Source organism: Brachycentrus maculatus, unplaced genomic scaffold (genome assembly GCF_059751285.1).
Source record: "Brachycentrus maculatus isolate JH-2025_06_01 unplaced genomic scaffold, ASM5975128v1 h1tg000031l, whole genome shotgun sequence".
Lineage (NCBI taxonomy): Eukaryota > Metazoa > Arthropoda > Insecta > Trichoptera > Brachycentridae > Brachycentrus > Brachycentrus maculatus.
The window spans coordinates 175,444-198,565 of record NW_028280785.1 but is presented as its reverse complement, the minus strand read 5'-3'; the positions used below and the strand labels follow the sequence as shown (position 1 = coordinate 198,565).

Sequence of the window (23,122 nt, the reverse complement as noted above, 5' to 3'; positions counted from 1 at the left end):
TTTTAAATATAAATATATAAATATTTATATATTTACATGTATATAAAAAAAAATTGTGATATTTTTGTATGTGTGGCCCTCGGGGAAATTTTAGGTCGTCAATGCGGCCTGGGGTGTCATTTGGGTTGGCCAGGCCTGCTATACACCATTATACTTCCAGGGCATGGAAGCGGAACGGGTATATTAGTGCATAGATAATGATATTTAATTAGCCGAATGGCAGGTTGAGATTTACAATACAAAAAAGGAAGTTTGATGTAGCTTATTTAAATGTTTGTTTTTTTAAATTTCCTTTAGTGTTTGTACCCTGCTTATAAATACAAGGTGAATTTACAGATAACAGATTTTTACATATTTACTACAGTATTTTCAAAAACATATTACAAGCTGGTACAAGCTAAATTAATAGTATGTACTCGTACAAGAGAGAAGTTATAACATATAAATTATAAACATTTGTTCTGTATTAATAATGTTTAAATGCTTATTGATTTTTATTCTTTGTTTTATTTTATTTTATTATTTTACTTGGTAAATTCCATTATTTCTTAAGGTCTATTGTGACACGTGTTTTGATGTTTTTTTTCGCGGATCATAATCTGTATGATGATTAGTTTGCTTGTTTCATGATTAGCCTCCACTCGTCTCTATCCTCCGCTCACTTCAGCGTATGTCGGAGATAAGATGGTCCATGTAGTTTAAGCGGGGTCGTATTATTTGTCATTTATTTCTTTTAAATATGCTTCTTGTGCCTATTTATTATACCTGCTTATTGTTTTTATATTTTTCCATGTATTAGTAGGTATTAGTTTTGGTTATTTAAAAAAAATCTTTTTTGTTACTTTATTATTTGTGTTCCAGTCTTGTTAACCTTAATCCCATGTTCCAAAATGAGAAATAGAAATTACTCATCGGGAATATTATATGTATATATGATTTATGTAAGTATTATGTTTTGAAATAAATTAGTAAATAAATAAATAAATTCTGTAGTTTGTACCTTCGCAAATGCCTTCTGCAATAGTAAGAATATGCCTGGTTGTTTAAGTAAGTTGTTCCCTACATTTCCGATCAATGAATCCCCAACATTCACCTGTGGCACCACATCTCAAACGCATCCAGCCGACCTCTTTCTGTCTGTACGGTAGTCCACGACATCCATACTGCAGTTTGCTCCTGACTAGAGTTTTATTGAGTTTTTTCTTGTTTTTAAACTTATGTTATTAGATCAAAAAACCATAGATCTGTTATTAAAAGCATGTTTTTCCTTTTATTCAGTTCTTATTGTTTCGATATATTCCGCATCATAATCAATTACCGTATGTGAAGCCTTTAATTCATGATTTCATAAAATTCTCAAAACACAAAGAAAAATTAAAATATATAAAAGAACATAATAATATACAAATTAAACCGCGCCTGTGGAAGTTATTACATTAGTATGACTTCTTGAAAATTAAAAATAAGATTCGGAAAACATTTTCTTCAATGAATATTTATTTAGAGCCCGGAAACCATTTAAAAGATTCATTAAATTTACATGGCATGTCACTTTACGGTAATAGCTATCCACGTTTGATTTACTTGGTAAATACTATTTCTTAAAACCTATTGTGACACATGTTTCGATGCATACTGAATCATACGATGTTTGAAAATCATGCGGAATTCATTGAAACACGGGTCAAAATATGTTTTGTAAAAAGTGGTTTTTACTTATTTAATTTTCTTTTACAGGTAAAAATTAAAGCGTGTACATTAAATATTTACAAAAAATAAGAAATCCTATAAAATATTAATGTAAAAAGTTATATATTTCAACGTTTTAAAAAACAGAAATTCATGGAAATATAAATAATAATAAAGCTATATTTGATGACATAACAATGACTATCATTAATGTTTCTATTGTATTAAAAAAAATGGGAACAGCTTCTTCCCGCTCTTTGTCCTTCAACGTCCCAAGGATACAACTCAAAAACTTGACTAATCTTTATAAACGGTGTTTGATTATGATGGGGAATGCATCAAAACATGTTACATTAATTTCAAGAAGTATTGGTTATAACTTACTCGTATATCAAGTAAAAGTTCGATTAAAAATGGATAGATATTACTAAAGAATGAATGGTAAATCACTTATTAAATATGTAGTTTACAACAGGGTTCGTAGAATTTCGGCTGCAGACATGTCGATGTAACAGATGTATTTAAAATATCATCGATGACGAATTTTCAAATAAAGCGTTAACAAAATACCGGCAGCGCCCTTTTATGCAGAAATAATTATCTTTGTTTCCCTGCAGATCAATATAGCATACCGTGGCCTTAAGATGATAGGAACCTTTATTAAATTAATGATAACCTTAAACCCTGTCATTAGTTGCTATTACAAACCTTGTATGATAGATGTTCGAATGGTGATATAAGGAAATAATGCAAGGCAGAGATAAGCATTATCGATATAATTTTGAAAGGTGTGTTGAGATAGTTTGGGCATGTGAGTAGAATTAGTGAAGAAATAATAGTAAAAAAATATAAGGCAATTGCGGTTGGTAATATAAATTTAAGAAGACCGAGTAAAACTTGGCATAATCAAGTATCTTAAATAATTGAATGTTGTCAGGTCTAGAGTTGGAATAATCGGCGAGTATGTATGAGGAGATGCATGAATGTAGAAGAGGCGAAGATTGTTTGATAATAAAGATTAGTGTGGCGTTCTATTCTCTCTGCCTTTCTCTGAGGTGAAACGGCGTGTTGGTCAATTAGTTTTTTTCTTCTAATAACGTTTTTTATCTATAAAAAAATCGATATTGCATAATCACTACTGTTTACACCATTGCTGTAAAATGAAAAAGGTGTAATTGTACAATATAAAGAAAAAACAATCAAGATGTAATCTTAAAAATATATTTGAGAGGTATTTTAATAAAGTACGTTTGGAGAAGCATTCATAATTGGTCAAATAAATTGTTGAAACGTATTTTTTGCGATATATAATTTTAAAAAGTTTAATCGTTTTTTCTCAGTAGAGTTTCGTCGTTGTAATCATCGAGTTGATTTTTTTCATTCTTGAATTTGCATTTATTATATGGAATATGAATGTACAGGAAATCCTACTCGAGATCATGCTCCGGAATAATAAAGTTAATTCAACAAATTATTGTTAACGTCGGCTGCCGAATCAATTTAAATGATACATGTCTTTAGTCCTTAAACTTGTCTGGGGAGCTTTTCTGTACGAACTTCTGGTAAACAAGGTTGGGTTATCAAAAGCATTTACTTGGTGAGTAGTGATACATTTGAACTTAATCGAACCTTATTCGAAGCTGATCAAACCTGCGTATAAAATAGTAAAACATGAAAATACTTCTTTGCCAAATTATGTTTATAATTAGTATAATATTTGAAGCAGTAAATCTCTTTGATTTTTCATATTAAGATTTTCAAAATAACTTAAAATTGTTTCCTATTTTACAATAACTTATTTGCAATAAAATTAAGACAGTTTGATACTGATTTTTTTTTCAAGAGATATGTTCGCATATAATATTAATTCTTATCAAAATCACTTTTATTCCTAAAAAACCAATGCCTTTTAAGAAAATTTTGGATAAAATCTTAAGTTACATTTAGTTGTATGTAATTTAGGCCTGTATTTTTAATATATGATTTTTTGGTTATTTACAATAAATTATTTTACTTTCACATTACTTTAAATTGATTTGATTATTTTATTTATAAAATAAACATTGTATAAAATTAAACTAAAAAGAAATAATAATAAAAATACTTTTTTGGACCTTTCTCCGACCGGTATCAAGTAGACTTTGTTGACTTGGATGACCATAAATCCAGATTTTCTTTTCTTCAGTTCCTTATAACTTATAGTTTCTTTAAGTTGTATAAGAAAAGAAAAAAAACTAATTGATAAGGTAGATGTGTCATTGTACATACTAAACAATTTTTGGTAGAATAAATTGTGCAAAACTTTAATTGTACTCAAAAAACGTTTGATAAACTTATCCACGTTGTGAGATTCTTTACATTTTACGAAATTGAAGTGAAATTTAACAGCTTGACGTATAATTTTGTACTGGATGGCGCTCGGCTATTAGTACCTAAGTACCATTACACTTACTTAGATCTATGTATCTTCATGAGGTTTCCTGTTATTAACACTTTGCTCCCATTAAGGATAACGTTCAGGAATTTCACGTATGTTACCGTTCCCATTCCTACTACCACGATGTAAGGAATATCAGCAAATCAGTAATACTCTTTAAAAATTAAAAACGATTTTTTACCCTTTTCCAATAATTTTTATATAAAATATGTTTCTTTGAAAAAATTGGTTAGCAGTGAGTGACAAATCACCGTTTTAAATTATGTAAGTAATAGGATATTTCTTCACATAGATCAATTGTCACATTGAAAAGGTGTGTACATAGACCTGATTATGGAATGGTTATTCTGTATCAAGTAGTCGTGAAGTACAATTTTTTAAAGGTATTACACTAAGTAAAGGATAAATCGTAACGAGAGTGTTATATTACCATACCACAAAGTCAACAATGCTTTTAATTTACAAAATACATAATACAACTCAGGAGTTTGAGTAGTGTGGTTGTCAATCATTGATATTGTGAAAGTTACACATTGTATTAACTGATCATTTTAATTAGCCAATAACGAGTCGTAAGCCCTATTAATGCCCAGACTTTTTATTTGTATATTGTGTTATATAAGTAAGCAAATAACGATTTGAATAAGTGGAACAAATTCAGAATATCGAACAAACTTTTCTCGAAATATTGATACAATCAGTTGGATATATTCAATTTGCATTCAACGTCGAACACTAAAGAAAAAATTCAATCAGTGAATCCAATTTATAACCGATAAATCAAATCGATTAACCAATAGATGAAAAAATGCGCTCAGTTCAATTAATTCCTTTTGGAGCGGGATTCTTTTTATCTCCGTAATATTTTTTACCGGAGCAAAGGTTTATAGCGAGGCGGGTCCGACTAATTACTACTCGTTTTAACCAATTACTCCTCACTTACTCCGTCTTCTCGACTCTGCTACCGAATAATGACGAGTATCATGGATTTTGGTAGCCAAAACACAGTAAACCGAATGGTGGTCATATGGTTTAATCCTTTCCACTCTGACCATTTTTTCTCATAACTGATCAGCTGACGTTTTTCTACCATAAAAATAAATATTCCCTAATTTTGGGACACTATGTTAGGCAATTTGAATTTAAAATACAAGTCAAAAACGTAATGTTAATAGTTATTATTAAAGTATTTAAGCATTTTTGTAATTACATTTAAGCTTTTATTATTTCACATTTTTGACATCTTCACATAGATGATGAAGAATATGGAATTCATGGTATTTACAGGGACTCCAACGTGTCATAGGCCGGTTAAGTGATCGCTTTACACACGTAAAATACGTTACGTCTTACGAAATTTACTACATCAAAAAGTACACATATTAATTACATATATTTTTTTTACTATTATAACATTTTAATAACAATAATACGTTTGAAGAAATATATTTTTTCTTTTTATATTTAAAAAATGCCACGTTAAAAGCTGGTTTTTATTATAAATCCAAATGATTTTTCATTTCTTTATGAACATTTATTTTTAATATAGATTTATTTTGGTAAATATCACTGTTAAAATTTCATACGCCACGTGTTTGGATAGATCATCATCATCTTACATTGATTATGATGGTAATGAATGCACTGAAAATGCATTGAATAAAAAATAAGCTGGTGCTACCCCAAAGTTACTGGCAAATTTAATTGTGAAATGATGAAAAGAAAAAAAAAAAAAACAGTCTACGAAAAAATGTCAAATATACGGGATATCTATAGAAAACATTGTAAAAAAAAATATTGCGTACAAAAATATGAATATAATTTAATAACTGTACATGTATACATGGTAATTTTTTAACGGTTAAAATATTAAGATCAAAATAATCGCTTAATAATTCAACAGATAAGAACCACTTTTATACAGAAATAATTACCAACGTAATAATTTTTTTAATTACGTCAAGTTTTAACATAATTCCGGAAGCGGTAAAGTATTAAACTTGTCAATAAATGTCATAAAATAATATTCTGAAATTGAACGTCAGTCTGAATTTATTCATTTCAATAAAATAAGACACCTCCACGTATAGTTGTATGGTACGTTTATTAGGCCTGTAGAGTTGGGGAAGATTAAGTGGTTTTGATTTATAGTGGGGCGCAACGACATCGTTTAATGAAGTATTTTAATTGCTACTAGATTACACCGGCGATGTAATGAATTAATAAATACTGAATCATCGATATTTAACAAATTAACAGCAACCTTCCGTGTATTATATTTCAAATGAATACTTACGAGTACGTACACGAAACATAAACAAGCTGATCAGAGATGTATATCTCTTACCCGTACCCGATGGTGCATAAGGCACTGCATAATATGACGCAGTTTGATCTTTACTTATATGAAGGCAAGTTGTTCACTCTTGCGCTTCAGGGACCAGTCCAGGGTAATATTAGAGAATAAAGAATAAAAAAAAAATACAATCAATAATATTTTATAGTTAAACTTGCTAACCATTACCATTGTGTGTGTGTCCACACCATGGGGGAGGACGCATACACACATATACAAACACACACACACACACACACATATATATATATATATATATATATATATATATATATATGTATATATATATATATATATATATATATATATATATATATATATATATATGTATATATATATATATATATATATATATATATATATATATATATATATATATATATATATCTTTTCATATATATTTTATGTTTCGGTGTGTGTGAGTGTGTGTTTGTGTAATTGAATGGTTCAGATTTCATTGTCACAATACTGTCATTGTCATAAGAAGCAGATAAGGGTTCATTCGTATATGTATAAATGGAATGCATATTGTTTTACATCATACTCATCCCTCGTATCATATTATGGGTGGTCTGAATAATATTAAATTTCTATTACAAATAGATATCATGAGGGGCCATTAACAAGTGTTGTTTTGAAGATAAAGTTTTTTAGCGTGAAACTTTTGAAATTGTCATCTTATGCACACATTTTTTCCATTCACAATATATTGAGTGTGTCCAAATCATAATTTACAAATTCTGGATTTGTTCCACTAACGATTTTTTGATATGTATAGAAATATAAATGTATTTTCATTGGAACTGAAAAATGATATTTTCAGGTGTTTCCTAGTGCGCCAAATAATTCGAGAATGAAATTTGAAGGTTTCTGCTAATAAAACATTTGAACAAAACTAAATTGAGCCATAAACTTCGCTGACAAATTAATAATCTCAAAAGCGGCATTTTGCAATTGTTTCATTATTATATTTAAATCAACATGTTTTTCCACAACGTTAATTCCAAACCATTAAGTAAAACCTAGAATGTCCGTTATGATCTTACTTTTCAACCTTTCGTTATAGTGATCAGCCGGTATTAAAAAAAAAGTGTTTGAGATTAAGTTTAAAGGTGGAGACTGACCGGAGCATTTCATTGTAACATAACGTCGTAACATCGCTCGCGGCGAGCATCAGCGAGCATCCGAAACTATGGGTGGAGCGCTCCTCTCGCTGTACCCACTGACTATACGAATGCTCGCATCGTAACGTGTTACGTTACGACGAAACGTTCCGGTCAGTCTCCACCTTAAGAACAACGCTGTTTAAGAAAGGTAGTCAATATTTAAAACGCTATTTTTCAGTGCAAAAATTGCTCTATAAATGGTTATCATGGTTGAAATTTGCATCTAAGATGTAGTGTAAATGATTATTTATTGAGCCTACTTATGCGAGACTTTTATTTTGTTTCTTAGGGACGACTCTACACACTTTATCTGAGATACACATATATTGAAAACTGTACGCGACGTTAATTATATGTTACAAACTGAATTGGATGAACATTATTTCATAAAATGTGTAATTATTGAATTTTATAAATTGTTTTAGACATTACCCAATTAATAATCCAGTACTCAATAAGTCCAGAACTCAAAAGCCGCCAAATAATTTTCTTTTGACTATTATTATTAATTATTAATAATAATTAATAAAAATAGTATTAATTTTTTTTCTTCGAAATAAATAAACGGTTTAAAAAAAAAAAACAGTTATTAAAAGTTAAGTGTTCGATTAGTGAATTTGATGTTTGCGAGTTCCAACTTAGTAGCGCAAGCCTCCATTTTTTGACCAGAGGTGACATATTCAAGCAAGCACATATTAGCTTTGTTTGAGGTGTCTATTACCAAATTTTTTTTTTTTTTAAATTATTTTCAAATTCTTACGCTATTTTTTGTTGTTGTTTGAAAACAAATAAATTTATGAAAATTACAAGTCGCAAAAAATTAAAGCTTTTAAGAAATAAGAGTAGTATAAATAATTTAACTGTTATCACTTAAATTCTAACCACTATCTTCACAATCACGATCTATCTTCACAAGTAATCTTGGCTTCTTCCACATTCATGAATCTCCTCATACAAAACCACTGATTATTCTGACCCCTGACCTGTCCGATTTTAAATATTTGTATTACTTCATCGGACCAAGTTTTTTTCGATGTTCATATGCTTTCATTTCCAACTACATTTGTCTCGTAAATTGTTAAAAAATTACAAGTACTACTTTAAATGCATTGAAACATTTTCAAAAGAAATCTTCAGCAGTTGTTTGTTAAATTCGATATTCCTGGTGAATGATTAATAATACGGTTTTGATTTTCTTACTGTTAATATTCTAATATGAAAAATTGACAGCCTCTTTATGATTTGTAGCGATACATTTGCATATATGCGCAAATACGCTCAATGTTCACGAAATTATCCCATTCAAATAAATGACACTTCATTGAGAATCACAACATTGTAAAAATATATAAATGATTATTTTGATAAGTTAGTTGGCATTCAAGAAAACCCTCCTTTGTGAAGCCGCCCTTAATCGTAAGCGTCAAACGATTGCCAATTATTTTGTCTTACAAATTGGTCAATATATTTATTCATTCCTGCCCGCACTGGACTTCTGCCCGTAATGGATGCGGAATATTTTTACTTTTTATTTTGCAAAGTCAAGTTCGATCATCGCCAAGGTTCTTTATATGCGTCGCGACTGATTGCTTGATAAATCGCTGCACTCTGAAGAAGAGGAGGAATATTTTAGCGGTTGGAGAGAAACATTCTCATACAGATTTTATGTGCTTATTTTTTAGATAGATAATTTATACTTTGGTGTATGCATTCAGTTTTAGACAGTATTCTTAGAAATCAATTTTATTATCTAAAAGTTCATTTTAAAAACTGTTATATGATTATTTTGTGAGTAATCATACATATTATGTATTGCATATTGATATATCTTTTGTTAAAAAACATTATTGGTTCCTATAACGCAACTAAAACATTGACCCAACAATTCTTAATATCATATTTTTTTGTTTGAAAATATGTTCTTTTTAGGATGAGTTTTGTTTTTAAAAAAACATGATTTATATTTTTTATTAATTTTATTGTAAAGACAAAGACAAAAGTAAACGTTTTTTAAACGGTGATATTTTTTTTAGAATTGCCTAATAAAAGTATAATTGTATTTTGTATTTTATAAGACTCTTGTGTCGAAAATATCTATCAAATATGATATAATAATATCTATCATGACAAATTGACTAAAATATTTTTTTAAAAAACTGTCAATTACATAATAATGTAATTTTCCTACCATTTATCATTTAAACATCGTCAATTTTCACCAGATCATCTCCAAATAAAATTCCTTAAAAATGTATTTATTTCGGAGATTCCAACAGGTTTTTTCATCTTCTGCAGATTAAAAACAACTACACTTTTAAAAATAAAACTAGCATTCAGCATGTCATTAAAATTAAAATCTTTATTCAATCGCAAGGATGCAGATATTTTACATAAAAAAACAATGCATATTGCTATGGTATATGGATATTTTGAACAAAAGAAAATTATACGAATTATATAATTATTGTGCCATCTAATCAACGCTATAGGTATAATCATATTTTAAACAATGCAGAATCATAAAAAAATGTGTGTGAAAGACATGGATATCTTCAAATAATAATATACATATAATGTAGATATGTATTATGTATTTTGTGCCATATGAAGATGAAAAACTGGTTTTACACAGTTTAAAATGCTCACACAAATGCATGAAATAGGTATGAAGACGTTTCGTGATTTGCAAATAGAAATAGAGGTAGACATTATTTTATTTATTTTGTCCGTTGCCAAAAACATGAATTTCCAGTCAACTTCTTAATGTTGCAAGTATGCCGTGGCCCGTAATTTACACACGTTTGACTTATTTAGATGCAATAAAAGTTCGATCTTAAAATATACATATTTACATTTTAAAACGTTTTTTAACTTTATATTGATTTTTGAAATTTTGCACAGGATGTTTTTTTATGTTTAGGTAATCTGTGAATCTTTATTTTTTATATTTATGTTTTATTTGGTAAATACCACTATTTCTTAAAATCATTTGAATTAAAATGAATAAATAGTGGTTTTTACCAAGCAAAACTTATTTTAAAAATAGACAGATTTTCATACACATTACTACGAGTACGGGTATGAACCCACTACTATATATATATATATATATATATATATATATATATATATATATATATATATATATATATATATATATATATATATATATATATATATATATATATATATATATATATATATATATATATATATATATATATATATATATATATATATATATATATATATATATATATATATATATATATATTTATATATATATATATTTATATTTATATTTATATTTATATAGATATAATTTTTATATTTATTACAAGGGAAGCTAAATTTACCAAAAATATAACATTGAAAATAGTGTTATACAAAGAAAATAATGTTGATTTTATGAGCATGACGAAGTAGTAAATATTAACTTTTGGCATCAAACTAAGGATAGAAAAAAATGTTATGTAGAATGCTGTTCATCGTAGAGTTATCATGATGTCTGTAGAGATATTACTCTGCGAAGGGAAATAATTCCAACATTTTGAGTGTGTCCAAGGTTTCTGAATTGGTTCATATATAAAGAACTTCCAAGAATTTGAGTAGTGTGGTTGTCAATAATGGGTAGAATTGGTGAATGTTACACGTGTGTAAAGTGATCACTTAAACCAGCCGATGACGGTCGTCAGCCCCGTAAATGCCCAGACTTCCATATTCTTCTTCATCTTTGATGAGATGTCAAAAAATAATATGGAAGTAATTCCAATTGCTGCGAATAATTAATAGAAACAAAGAAGTATAAAAACATCAAACAACTGAAACCTATTTTAAATGCATTTTACTGACTTTGGTCAAATTGTATTTTATTAATGAAAATAATAATACTTTGGTTCTTTCCACTTTTACTTTATTTGACCAGTGAAAAATTTCTTTGTTACCGGCATTATCAGACTAGTGGAAAACTAGACAAAATACTTATAATAATGAATATTATGTTTTATATACAAGGCCATAATTTTAATTAATTTAGTTTACCATAAGTACATTTATACAATGTAGACGACTCCTGGGCAGACCACTAAAGATATGGATCAACAGCTGAGAATCGACCTCGCAGGAGGCTAATCTCTCTTAAAAACAGGCCACAAGGCCTACACTAAGAAGAAGAAGAAGAAGTACATTTAAGGTTCATATCATGATTATATATGAGTACACCATGATTGTTCTTAGAATTTAAAAAAAGTTTTATTTTAAAATCTCGCATTAGTATCTAAGCACAGGTCGCAGGAAAAGTGTAGTTTACACTGCTATGATCCTATTCAGTGGCCTATGCACTATCGGCTACTCACACAGGAAAATTAAATAATATTAAGTTCAAATAAGACCACATATTACGCGACTGGTGTATTTTCGTACGCGTTGGACCACTGCCTTGGAAGTGTGACGAATAATTTTAATGTACAGATGAAGCGTTGTCAGACGAAGCTCGCGAGATGAGTGATATATTGCAAAATGCTAAAGAGTAATACACAAGTTTAAATAATCATCTTCTCGAAAGCTTTCGTAAGTTATGACAAGTGACTTGTGTTTTCTTCAAAGCACATTAACAACAAAAAAGATGCATGATTTTAGTTTTAAAATCTGCATTATAAACACAGTTAAGAGATTTTTCATGTAACTTCATGATACTTAAAAAAAGTAATTGATTATTCAATTTTACATGTTTATTTAAGGAAAGTGTGAAATATTTTTGTTTTTAGATTGATATTTTGTACAGACGTTTCTTGGTGTAACTGAATTTTATTGAATATAATAAGAGCTATATAGTTTTTTCCACATGAATTTTTCTTTACCCAGCGACCAGTTTTCGTCGTAACCGACACAAGTCTGATGATATTGGTCGCGACGAAACATAAAATAAAACGAAACGTAAAATAAAATTCATGTCGAAAAAAACTACAAAGTTCTTTTTTTGTTTTATATTTATTTTTATAAAAAAGGTTGCCTACCATCACGCCGATTCTTCGCAGGGGTAGACAGAGAAAATAGAACTGCTTTTGCAAAACAATCCTCGCCTCTTCCACATTCATGCACCTCCTCATATATACCAGCTAATTACTTCATCTTCTAACCTGACCACTTTTAAGTATTTGAAATATGTGATAATGCTAAGTTTTCTTTGGTATTCCTTTGGTTCTTTTACTATCCACTTCGCTTCATAAATTTCATTTACTATTTATTTTCCACTCAATTGATTCACGTTTCCCAACCATTTCGAAGTATCTTTCTTATTTTTATCGATAACGCTTATCTCAGCCTTGTTTTATGTTTTATTTCCTTATATCACCATCCGAACATCTATCATACAATCATACCCTATAATTAATTATCTTTTTGTCCGCCTCCGTAGTGTAATGGTCAGCACGCTCGGCTACCGTTCTGGAGGTCCCGGGTTCGATTCCCAGGGGGGTCAAATAAATAAAAGTGATTTTTTCACACTAATATTTATTTAATATTACCCTGGACTGGTACCTGAAGCGGAGGGCTGATCACCTTTCCTTCATGTGTAAACGATGAAGATAACACTGCGTTTATATGACGCAGTGCCCTATGCACCATTGGGGTGCGGATTAGGGTTTTATTATTGTTTTTATTAATATTATATTTAATCTTCTTCCTAGCTCCATCCAAAGGTCTTTGTACCTGTCGACTATTGGGATCAGTTCTCCCCATCTTCAGGTTGTAGGTCCTTCTATCATTCACAATGCTTTGGCCATGCCTTCGATTCATGTTACTTTTGTGTAGCATCCATGAATTTACTGGTCTGTCTCTAGATGTCTTTCGAGGAACGTCCATGGCAATCGCCTGTTTCATAACATCTTCACGTTTTCTACGTCCTATGCGCCCATATCATCGCTATCGCCTTTTCTCTGCCTGACTATTGATGTTTGTTATTTAAGAATCACTCGTTTATGAATAAAACGATATAACCGTTTTGAAATTAAAGTTTTAAATAAAAATAAAAATAGTTGTGAAATTTTAGTAATAGTTCGGCAACATTTTGATTGTGTTCAAATACTTGTTCAGAAAAAACTGGATTATCTCCAATTACAGGAGTTATTTTCATTTGATTTTTTTTTACATCTCATCAAAGATGAAAAGAATATGGAAGTCTGGACATTTACGGGACTGACGACCGTCATAGGCTGGTTTAAGTGATCACTTTACACACGTGTAACATTTACCAATATAGTTCTGATTTATGATTGACAGTTTATTGTAAAATAATTAGTTTTATTTATTTTTAATAATATTGGTAATTGTACTCTATGGCGGTCTTGAAATGGTCATTTAGATTAGTTTATTTAATATCTCTAGACTTGTCAATCTGTTTATTGTTGTTAGTCATATAAGTACAATTAACACACGTTAAAGCCACGACAACTCAAATGACTACTTAAATGACATTCCTAATTAAAAACGTGATGAATTCCTGGAACCATTTCAATGGTGTACTTCTTTGTCAATTTCAAGAAATAAAATCGTGTATATTACACCTGTTTTATTTAGTATTTATTACCTTAAGATATTAATCTTTTCTGGGAGCGTATTGTTAACGTCAGTTAGGTAAAAATCAGTTTTTTTTCTTGAACATTTTTCGCAGTTACTTTGTGGCACATTTAATAAATTTTATGTTTAATTTTTTTTTTGTTTTCAACTACTTTTTTTTTGTTAATCAAATTATGTACTAAACTAGTTTACTTGTATTGTTTAATAAACTGATAGAAGTCTTAGTCGTTTGCTTCGATTAGCTACAACTGATCTAAGAATAAGACTATAATTCCAAAAAAATCTGTACGTGTGTTCATTAATGATGCTCTGCGGACTGAAACTTGTGAAACTCAGAAGATTATAAAGGAGCTTTTGTACTATAGACCCCTAATATGATTTTATTACCTACTTATTATTTTTCTAAAAATGTTATTCAGTAATCATTATTTTACTTATCATTGGAGAGTAATATTTCTATAAGTAGAAAATTTTAAATAATAATCAAATTGTGTTTTTACTATTTACAAAGACACTTTAATTTCGTACTGTTTCTTTGAGCCTAAGCGGCTCATAATAAAAAATGGTATTCAAATTGTGGTCTCAAGTGTCTGGGACACTAACCACAGGACCACAACCCGACACAATAATAATATTCTTCTTCTAAGTGGTAATAAATAATTTGTGCGCAAACCTTGAGTCGGAGTACCGGAGAACCATAGCGCCACCAGGTCCTCCACGCTGGCGTTCTGCTGCGGGCAGGGCACGTAGTAGGGCTGCGGGGGCAGCTGGCGCGGGCGCGGGCCCGGCGCGTACTGGGCCCCCATCGCGCCCTGCCCGGGCTGCAGAGACGCCATCTGTCCGGGCTGCAGAGACTGCAGGGACTGCATGGGCCCCGCCTCCAGCAGCAGCTGCTGCACCTGCGAGATGTCCACGAACTCGTCCGTGTGGCGCGCGCGCGGCCGCGGCGGGGGCGGCGGGAGGAAGGGACTGTCCTGCGGGTCGTCGCCCTCCCGCCGCATCATCAGAGCCAGCATGCCGACCTCCTCGCCGCGCTGCTAGCCTGGTACTCCGCGATCCCGTCCGAGACCAAATAACGAGAAATTGCGACCATTCACGAGAAAACACACGAAAAACTTATCAAATTATTAATTTGAATTATATTGAATATTATTACTGATTAAAAAAAAATCTAAATAAGATAACTCCCCCTCCAACCACAAGAGCTTGTCTCTTTTTTTATGAAGGTACCGCATAAAACATATTGTACCACTTGTAATATTAAACTTGTATTTTTATTAATCTTGATTTTACTACGTAAAAACAAAAGTCGAAATTTTACATTTATATATTTTTTAGTTTTACTTTGTACCAAATATGATACAATCACAAAGCGATGATATATATTAACACTGATATTTATCACACTGCTTAAATTTAAACACTGATTATGATTTAATTTATATTGACTGATAAATTGACGAAGAGATTGGTTATTATTAATTTAATCATAAGATTGGTTGACAATCATTTGGCACAGGAAGATTTTACACACATTGATTACGACACAGCATATATTGTTAAAAACACTAATTAAAATATCACAACATTTATAAGCTCGAGTAAAGAGACAAAACACGCTTAATTAGGCACAAACACTTAGAAATGCTGACAAAAGTTTTGGAGAATTTTTTTCATAATTTTATTATTATTATAAAAAATCAAACGACTTCGGTTTGATTTAACTGTGTCCCTTCGATTTATGTACTTGGATTTCCTACATGTTTTGTTTAAAGTTCATATAAAACTTGGATATTGGTCCACTTTGTGCAAAAATCACTTATATGGAAGATAGGCCCTTGGAAAGCGATATGTGAAATAAATGTTTGATATAGCTCGAATACAAATCTGAAAAAAATATATATTTATGAAAACATTTATAAGATTTACCATTTTTTAAATATTTATTTGAAAACATATTTATGCTTTAGTATGACGTTTACAAGTACAAAAATTTACATCGTAAAGTGGTAGAACAAGTTTTGTGAAAGACACGTGACTTCTAATCTCTTCTCAGTTTTTAATCACTAGTTTTGAATAATGCTTTCCGCTCATTTCAAATGATACGTTTAAAAAAAAAAGTTGATTTAAGATATGATGAAATGAGAAGTCAAAGACATGATTTTTGGGTATGAAGTTTAATGTACTAAAATGCACAAAAATGTGCACCCCGTCGCAAGATAAGGTTTCTGAAACGCACAAATATGTATACCCCGTAGTCAATTTGTTAATAAAAATGTTTTATTTACATAGGTCATCCTATTTGAAACGCATAATTGTCAAACTATTACGGAACACGGAGAACGCTAGTTCGTTTATTATTACATAAATCACGATTCACGACATGTTTTTCTTTCGGTGACATTTGCTAAGGGGTGACGTTGTTCTAAGGCGGGAAAGATTTTCTCCGCGATTCAACCGTCATGCTAATCGCCAGACGATTGAACTACTGATGGGTACCGCGAGGCCGGGCGGCGGATAGCTGAATGAGAGAGCTCCCGCCCATGTGATCCGCCTACAGGGAATCGCCGTACAGAGCGCCTGAGCAATCCGCCCACCGCTAGCCGAGTATGGAACTAGAATAGCGGATTTACTATTGCCGGATTTTTAGGTTAAATTTTGGAGGGAGACAATTTAAATCATACGCTCTGTACTCAAGGCTGCATCTGAGAATTATTTAATGAGGACACTCCAAAATTAACGTGCAAGATATTTCGCAATTGTTCTTATTACAATGCCAAAAAATATGATGTCAAAATATTGATGAAAAAACATAGGTACTTTTCTTCCATTTCTTATATGAATGATAATAAGACAAAAACAGTGTTATCTTTATCATCAATTACATTTGTGTTATACTATCAGTTCTTAAGCACTATTCAAGGGTTATTTATAAAATTAATATGAATATTACATTGCTCATATTTTTTTATTTATTTATTTGAATATCACTAAATGAGTACATATATTACTTTATTTTATTTTTATAATTGTTTCTGGGAGAAATCTTACTAACTACTGTCAATATACAGGTCAACAGTTATCATTTTAGTGGTTTTTAAACAAATTTTAAAAATACGTATTTTTTTGGTCATATTATAAGAAATAGATGATCATTTTAAAATGTAAAAAAAACACAACAAATATTTATAATTTTTTTATGTTGACTAGGTCGAGAGTTTATAATTTCATACATAAATATTTACACTTAAATATTATATTGTTCAATTTGTAATTTAATTTAATATTAATTATATTTTAACTGAAAAGTCTTTAAGAAATTAACCACTTGTATAATACCTTCATATCAGCTGTTTTAATCTACAGGTGAATAGTAAAACGGTCGATCTAAACGAGTTATGTGTAATTAAATAAAACTCATGAAGTGATATTAGACAAGTGTTTAATTAAAAAAAATCAACATGTCATTCACAAAGTTAACGCCGAATCAATAAATAATAAGAAAAATTATAATATTTTTTACGTACATTTAACGAAAAATACGTTGAATAAGTAGAGCTCTTAAACGTAAAAAATGAAACACTGCCTGAGGCGACACGATCACAGTTATTACAATGTATAACAATTCGTAGCGTTCGAACTGGCGGCGACGTTCGCGGCAAAACTTCACTTGCCGCGCAAAGCCTGATAGCGGAGATCGGAGATCGTCGCCGATTCTGTTGGAGTGTACCGCCGCCGAATTCGGGATTCGCGCAGGACTAATAGCGGCGGGCTGGGAATGTGGACTGAGACGCGCTCATTCATGGCTAGCCGGGCGCGGAGGCGGCGTGGGCGCGGCGGGCGGGTCGGGAGGCGTCGCGGCGCCCACGCGAGCGGCGCTGCTACACTGCGCTGCAGCGGAGGCTACACTGCTGGAGGGGTTCTCTATACTCCCTGCTCGTCTCCGAGGCCCCTGGAACAACCCTTCATTGAAAATATTTTCTTTTTAATTTTATTTAACTTAATTTGAATAACCTTACTTATTTTTAATTCAATTTTTGTCATATAATAGTCAGTCTTTTTTATTTTTATTTATTTAAAGGAATGACCCGCAAAGCTTCCTCTTTAAGAAGCTTGTTTGCAGGTAGGATAGTAAGGATAGGAAAGGTAAATGTGAAAAATACATCATTAATACCCAAAACAATTGAAAATATATTTTCATTGAATTTATTTTGCAATTGGCGGGAATCGAACCCATGACGCCAGTTTCGCAGTCGAACGTCTACCCAACTACGTCACGACGCCTGTCGTTTATATTCGATTGTTTATTTTTTAAAGTTATTTAATTTAGCTATAACAGCGTTTTTTTTTTTTATTTCATTCATTTTCTTGACATTTCATCTTTAGAATTTTAACTTTTATAATTAATAACCCTGTTCTCTCCAATAAAGAGACAAAGCTCTTGTGCTTGAAGAGGGACTAATAAGTATTTATTGTTTATGTTTGTGGGTGATACAATTAGTACTCATATTTTTATATTTTTTTCTTCAAGTTAAGTACTCCGATTTATGTTTACCAGTACTTGATGAATACATTTGAAACAAAATGAGTCAATGGTGGTAACACTAAAAATTCCTACTCGAGTTTGTTAGGGTTGTATTAAGTAAGGTTTGAAAGCTTAGTTTAAGTAATCTTTGTTATATTGTTGTAAATTTAATGTTTTAAAAAATATGTTTCACACTGCAGTTTTTTTTCAAATCCAATGATAGTTTTGATGCTATTTAAATTTCATGCAATTTTCAGAAGATTCTTGATAATTTATCTTGAAGAATTTTAAATTAAAAAATTAATAAAAAATGTTTAAAAAAATAATGGATGCCTAATACAAGTAACGCAGAAATTTTCTGAAAACCTAGCTGCAACAGAATGTTTGAAACCACATAAATGACAAAAGGTAATATAAATTAGAAACGTTCTACCTGGTGACAAGAACTACGCATATCTGCTAACTTTAGGGAGAATATAGAAGGGAGACATGGCAAGTTTTTTGGCGTCGAAATTTATAGGAATCGAAAAATTCCCCTAGAAATTATAGAATAGGAGTTGGAGGATTCCTTGAGCTATTTTATATAACACAATATAAAAAAGCCTTACTCGTAGTGTGAGATGAAAAAAAAAGAGTAAAAAGCGTTTTCCTGTTTTTTAAAGACACATGTAGTTTTTGGCCATGTCAAATATTTAATACCATTAAATAACAAAATTTGAAAAAAATGGAAATGAAAATTATTTAAAAACAACCCCTTGTTTTTTAAATATAAAAAAGGGGTTTTCGTTATTTTAAATAAACAAAAAAAACGTTATGGTACATGTGCGGTAATATTGCCAGAAATCACTCACATTTTCAGAATTTTTACTATTTTATGTAGAAACCAAATTATATTTTCGTACAGGCCATATTAGGAATCTAGAGATTACTACGTATCCATAATAATAATAATAAAACCCTTATCCGCACCCCAATGGTGCATAGGGCACTGATTCATATAAACACAGTGTTATCTTGATCGTTTATACATGAAGGAAAGGTGATCAGCCCTCCGTTTCAGGTACCAGTCCAGGGTAATATTGAATAAATAATACAGTGAAAAAAATCACTTATATTTATTTAACCCACTTTAAGTACTTCAGAAAGAAAGAAGGAATACTTTTTAAAATAATAAATAAAATTTTGGTGCCACCCTTTATATATTAACGTGGGAAGAAAATCTACTGACGTGAGCTGAATATGTATCATGTGGCAATGTTTGCTAGGAGTAAAATCATAAGCTTGATGTGTAAGTAACAAACCCTCATTTTTGTTTTCTTTGTAATTTTAGATATTTTTTCTTCATTTGAAAAAAAAATGTTTTTTGTTACTTCAGGATAATTTATATATTTTTTATCTACGAAGGTTGTAATAGAGATTATTGGTAATATTATTACTAAACCATATCCGCTCCCTAGGTGGAGCATATGGAGTCCACAAACTGTCTCCAGGATTTTCTTTCGACTGCCAGCTCCCTTGCATCCTCCCAAGTAAGATCCGCGTCCCGAAGTTCTAACGAGAACTGCCGACGAATTGTCAGCAGTGGTCGTCCTGGACGGCGCGTACCTGATGCCTTGTAAAAGAAGCAAGCTTGATTAAGGCTCTCAGGAGGCATGCGGAGTACATGGCCAAGCCAACTGAATCGCCTTTTCTTGACGACAGTTGTGACCAAGATTTGCTGCGTCCTACGCCTTACGGTAATTAATATACGTAAGTAAATTTACCTGAATGTAAACATCAAGAAGGTGAAAATGCTATTTAATTTAGAAATGAAATGGAAGGCCTGATAATGCGTTGGGAAGCATGTCTTCTATTTTTACAGTTATTTTCTCCTGAGGAGATTTTAATGATTTTCTCTTCACGAAGGTAGATGCGGAGTACCATGTATAGCCAACATCCAATGTTCAGAAAAACCAAGCAATTATAAATCTGAATATTTGACTTAGATTGGACACTGCTCTAGGCAATGCAAAAAAAATGTGTGACATCTCTATACCTCATGGCTGATTATTGACATAACTGCAACTTTTAGTAAAAAGTGATAAAAGAAATCTTTATTTTTGGATTTATTTTCATTCTTGTGGATAAATTTTAATAAATGTATCACAAATTTTACGTTAAAGGTTTATTATTATCTACTCTCGGTTATTTTACTTTAAGATAAGCTTGTACGACTACAGGTATGGAACCCTGAGTGCCATTGCTATTAGTGTTATTCTCTTTACTCTGATCGCATTCATTCATGTCATCTGTATCTCATTCAATACGAGTAAATTTTACTCCTGGATTCTGGGAACCAAAAAACTGGACTAATCACATTTCACATTACGTTTAAGAAGATAAGTTGAAGTTATCAACGCTTCGATAAAATACATTACCCTTTGCATCATCGGGTGCAGATAGGGGTTTAGAAGTATGAAAATATAAAAAGCCTCAAATCTTAAGGCATGTCGGTAACGAAGAAACCCGGTCACTGATCAAATAAAATTAAATAAAAAAAATCATATTTCAAAAACGATGAAAAAGAATATGGAGAAAACCTTTATTTGTGGACGTATTTGGACACACTAAAAATTATGTTTAAGTGGAAAAAGCTATTTATTTTTATATATTGATATCTTAACAAAGGTGAAGAATAATATGGAAGCAAAGGTATTTACAGGGCTCGCGACCTGTCATACTTACTAAACTCGACCATAGATAGGCGCCATGGTGTAGTTGGGTAGACGATCGACTGCGAAACTGGCGTCGCGGGTTCGATTTCCGCCAAGTGCAAAATATATTCAAGAAACATTTATTTTCAATTGGTCTGGGTGTTTGCGATGTATTTTTCACATTTACCTTTCCTATCCTTACTATCCTACCTGCAGACAAGCCTCTAATAGAGGCTTTGCAGGTTATTCCTTTAAAAAAAATGTTGCCGAGAACTTGCATGCGAAAAAAGGTGTCTACAACATTTTTTGTGTGTCCAAATACTTGTTCACAAAATCTGAATTATCTCCAATTACAGGAATTATTTTCATATTATTTTTTGACATCTCATCAAAGATGAAGAAGAATTATAAGCTTAAATAATAAAAATGAAAATGGTATTTTCTGGCGTTTTTCATGTGTGTGATTATAATCCAGGATTCGGACCTTACATACTAATATAAGATTTATATTATCCACTGAAACTTTGTGATGGAATTGCATTTTCAATATATATTATTAGATTAAAACCAATATTTTTAGCTTTTCCACTTTTTTTATTTGACCAGCTGGTCAAATAAAAAAAGTGGAAAAGCTAAAAATATTGGTTTTAATCTAATAATTTATTACTAATATAAGAGTGTCTGCTTAGTACAGCTTCTTTACATCTCACCAATAGATGTCTCTAGTGAAGTTCTAGTGATTCAAAAACAAGGTTTCTAAATTGGTTCATATATTTAGAACTTTCAAAAATTTGAGTAGTGCGGTTGTCAATAATGGGTAGAATTGGTGAATGTTACACGTGTGTAAAGTGATTACTTATACCAGCCTATGACGGTCGTCAGCCCCGTAAATGCCCAGACATCCACATTCTTCTTCATCTTTGATGAGATGTCAACAAATAACGTAACATAACAACAAATAAAGGTGTCAATCAAAGGACATACCATATATACAACTTTTATTATTTTTGAGTAGTGTAGTTGTCATTCATGGTTAGAATGGTGAATGGTGTTGTAACACGTGTATAAAGTCATCGTGATCACTGAAACCAGCCTATGACAGCCTTTGTAAATACCCAGACATCAATATCCTCTTTTACCTTTATCGAGATATCAATCGGTTTAATAAACGTCAACAGAATTCAACTTGAAATTTCATCAATTGAAAGAATCCGGATATAAAAATCTCGCCTGTGCTGTAAAGAACAAAACGCATAAAATGGAGAGAAAAAAAATGCTCACATTATAGCCAGCCCACATATTCCACTCGCGGCGAGCGTGGGCAGTGCTAATTCCGTGCTCTTCCTTCCGCACGGAGTTACGTGGACGGCGCTTACGCCCTTCCGGTCGTGGCTCCGACATTAAGTATAGTCTACACGTCACAGACAACGGTTTTCACCACGCCTTTTCAGGTGCAAACCGAATGGGCGATGACTCAAGGTCGAAGTTGCTAGATATTGAGTGCTTTTTCTTCTGGCGTTGTTGCGAATGAGATTGTATTGACAATACTTTGAGCGTATCTCAACATAGATGAACTCAAGTTCGATGTTGCTACATTTTAAGCGGTTGTTTTCTGGCATTGTTGGAAATGAGGTTGACAATATTTTAGGCGTATCTCAACATAGATGAACTCGAGGTCAA

At 31.3% G+C, this 23,122-nt stretch overlaps 1 protein-coding gene across 1 annotated transcript in view; it reads right to left on the bottom strand.

Annotated features, from left to right (window-relative positions):
* sr (zinc finger domain-containing protein striped) overlaps positions 1–17,988 on the bottom strand; it is an 80,013-nt gene extending 62,025 nt beyond the window's left edge. Inside the window, exons 1-2 of the mRNA XM_088272040.1 lie at positions 17,752–17,988; positions 14,898–16,111 (exon numbers count right to left, since the gene is read on the bottom strand). Of these exons, the coding sequence (XP_088128166.1) occupies positions 14,898–15,240 (343 nt within the window). The 5' untranslated portion in view covers positions 15,241–16,111; positions 17,752–17,988. The remainder of the gene's footprint in view (positions 1–14,897; positions 16,112–17,751) is intronic.
* Positions 17,989–23,122: the final 5,134 nt, after the last annotated feature.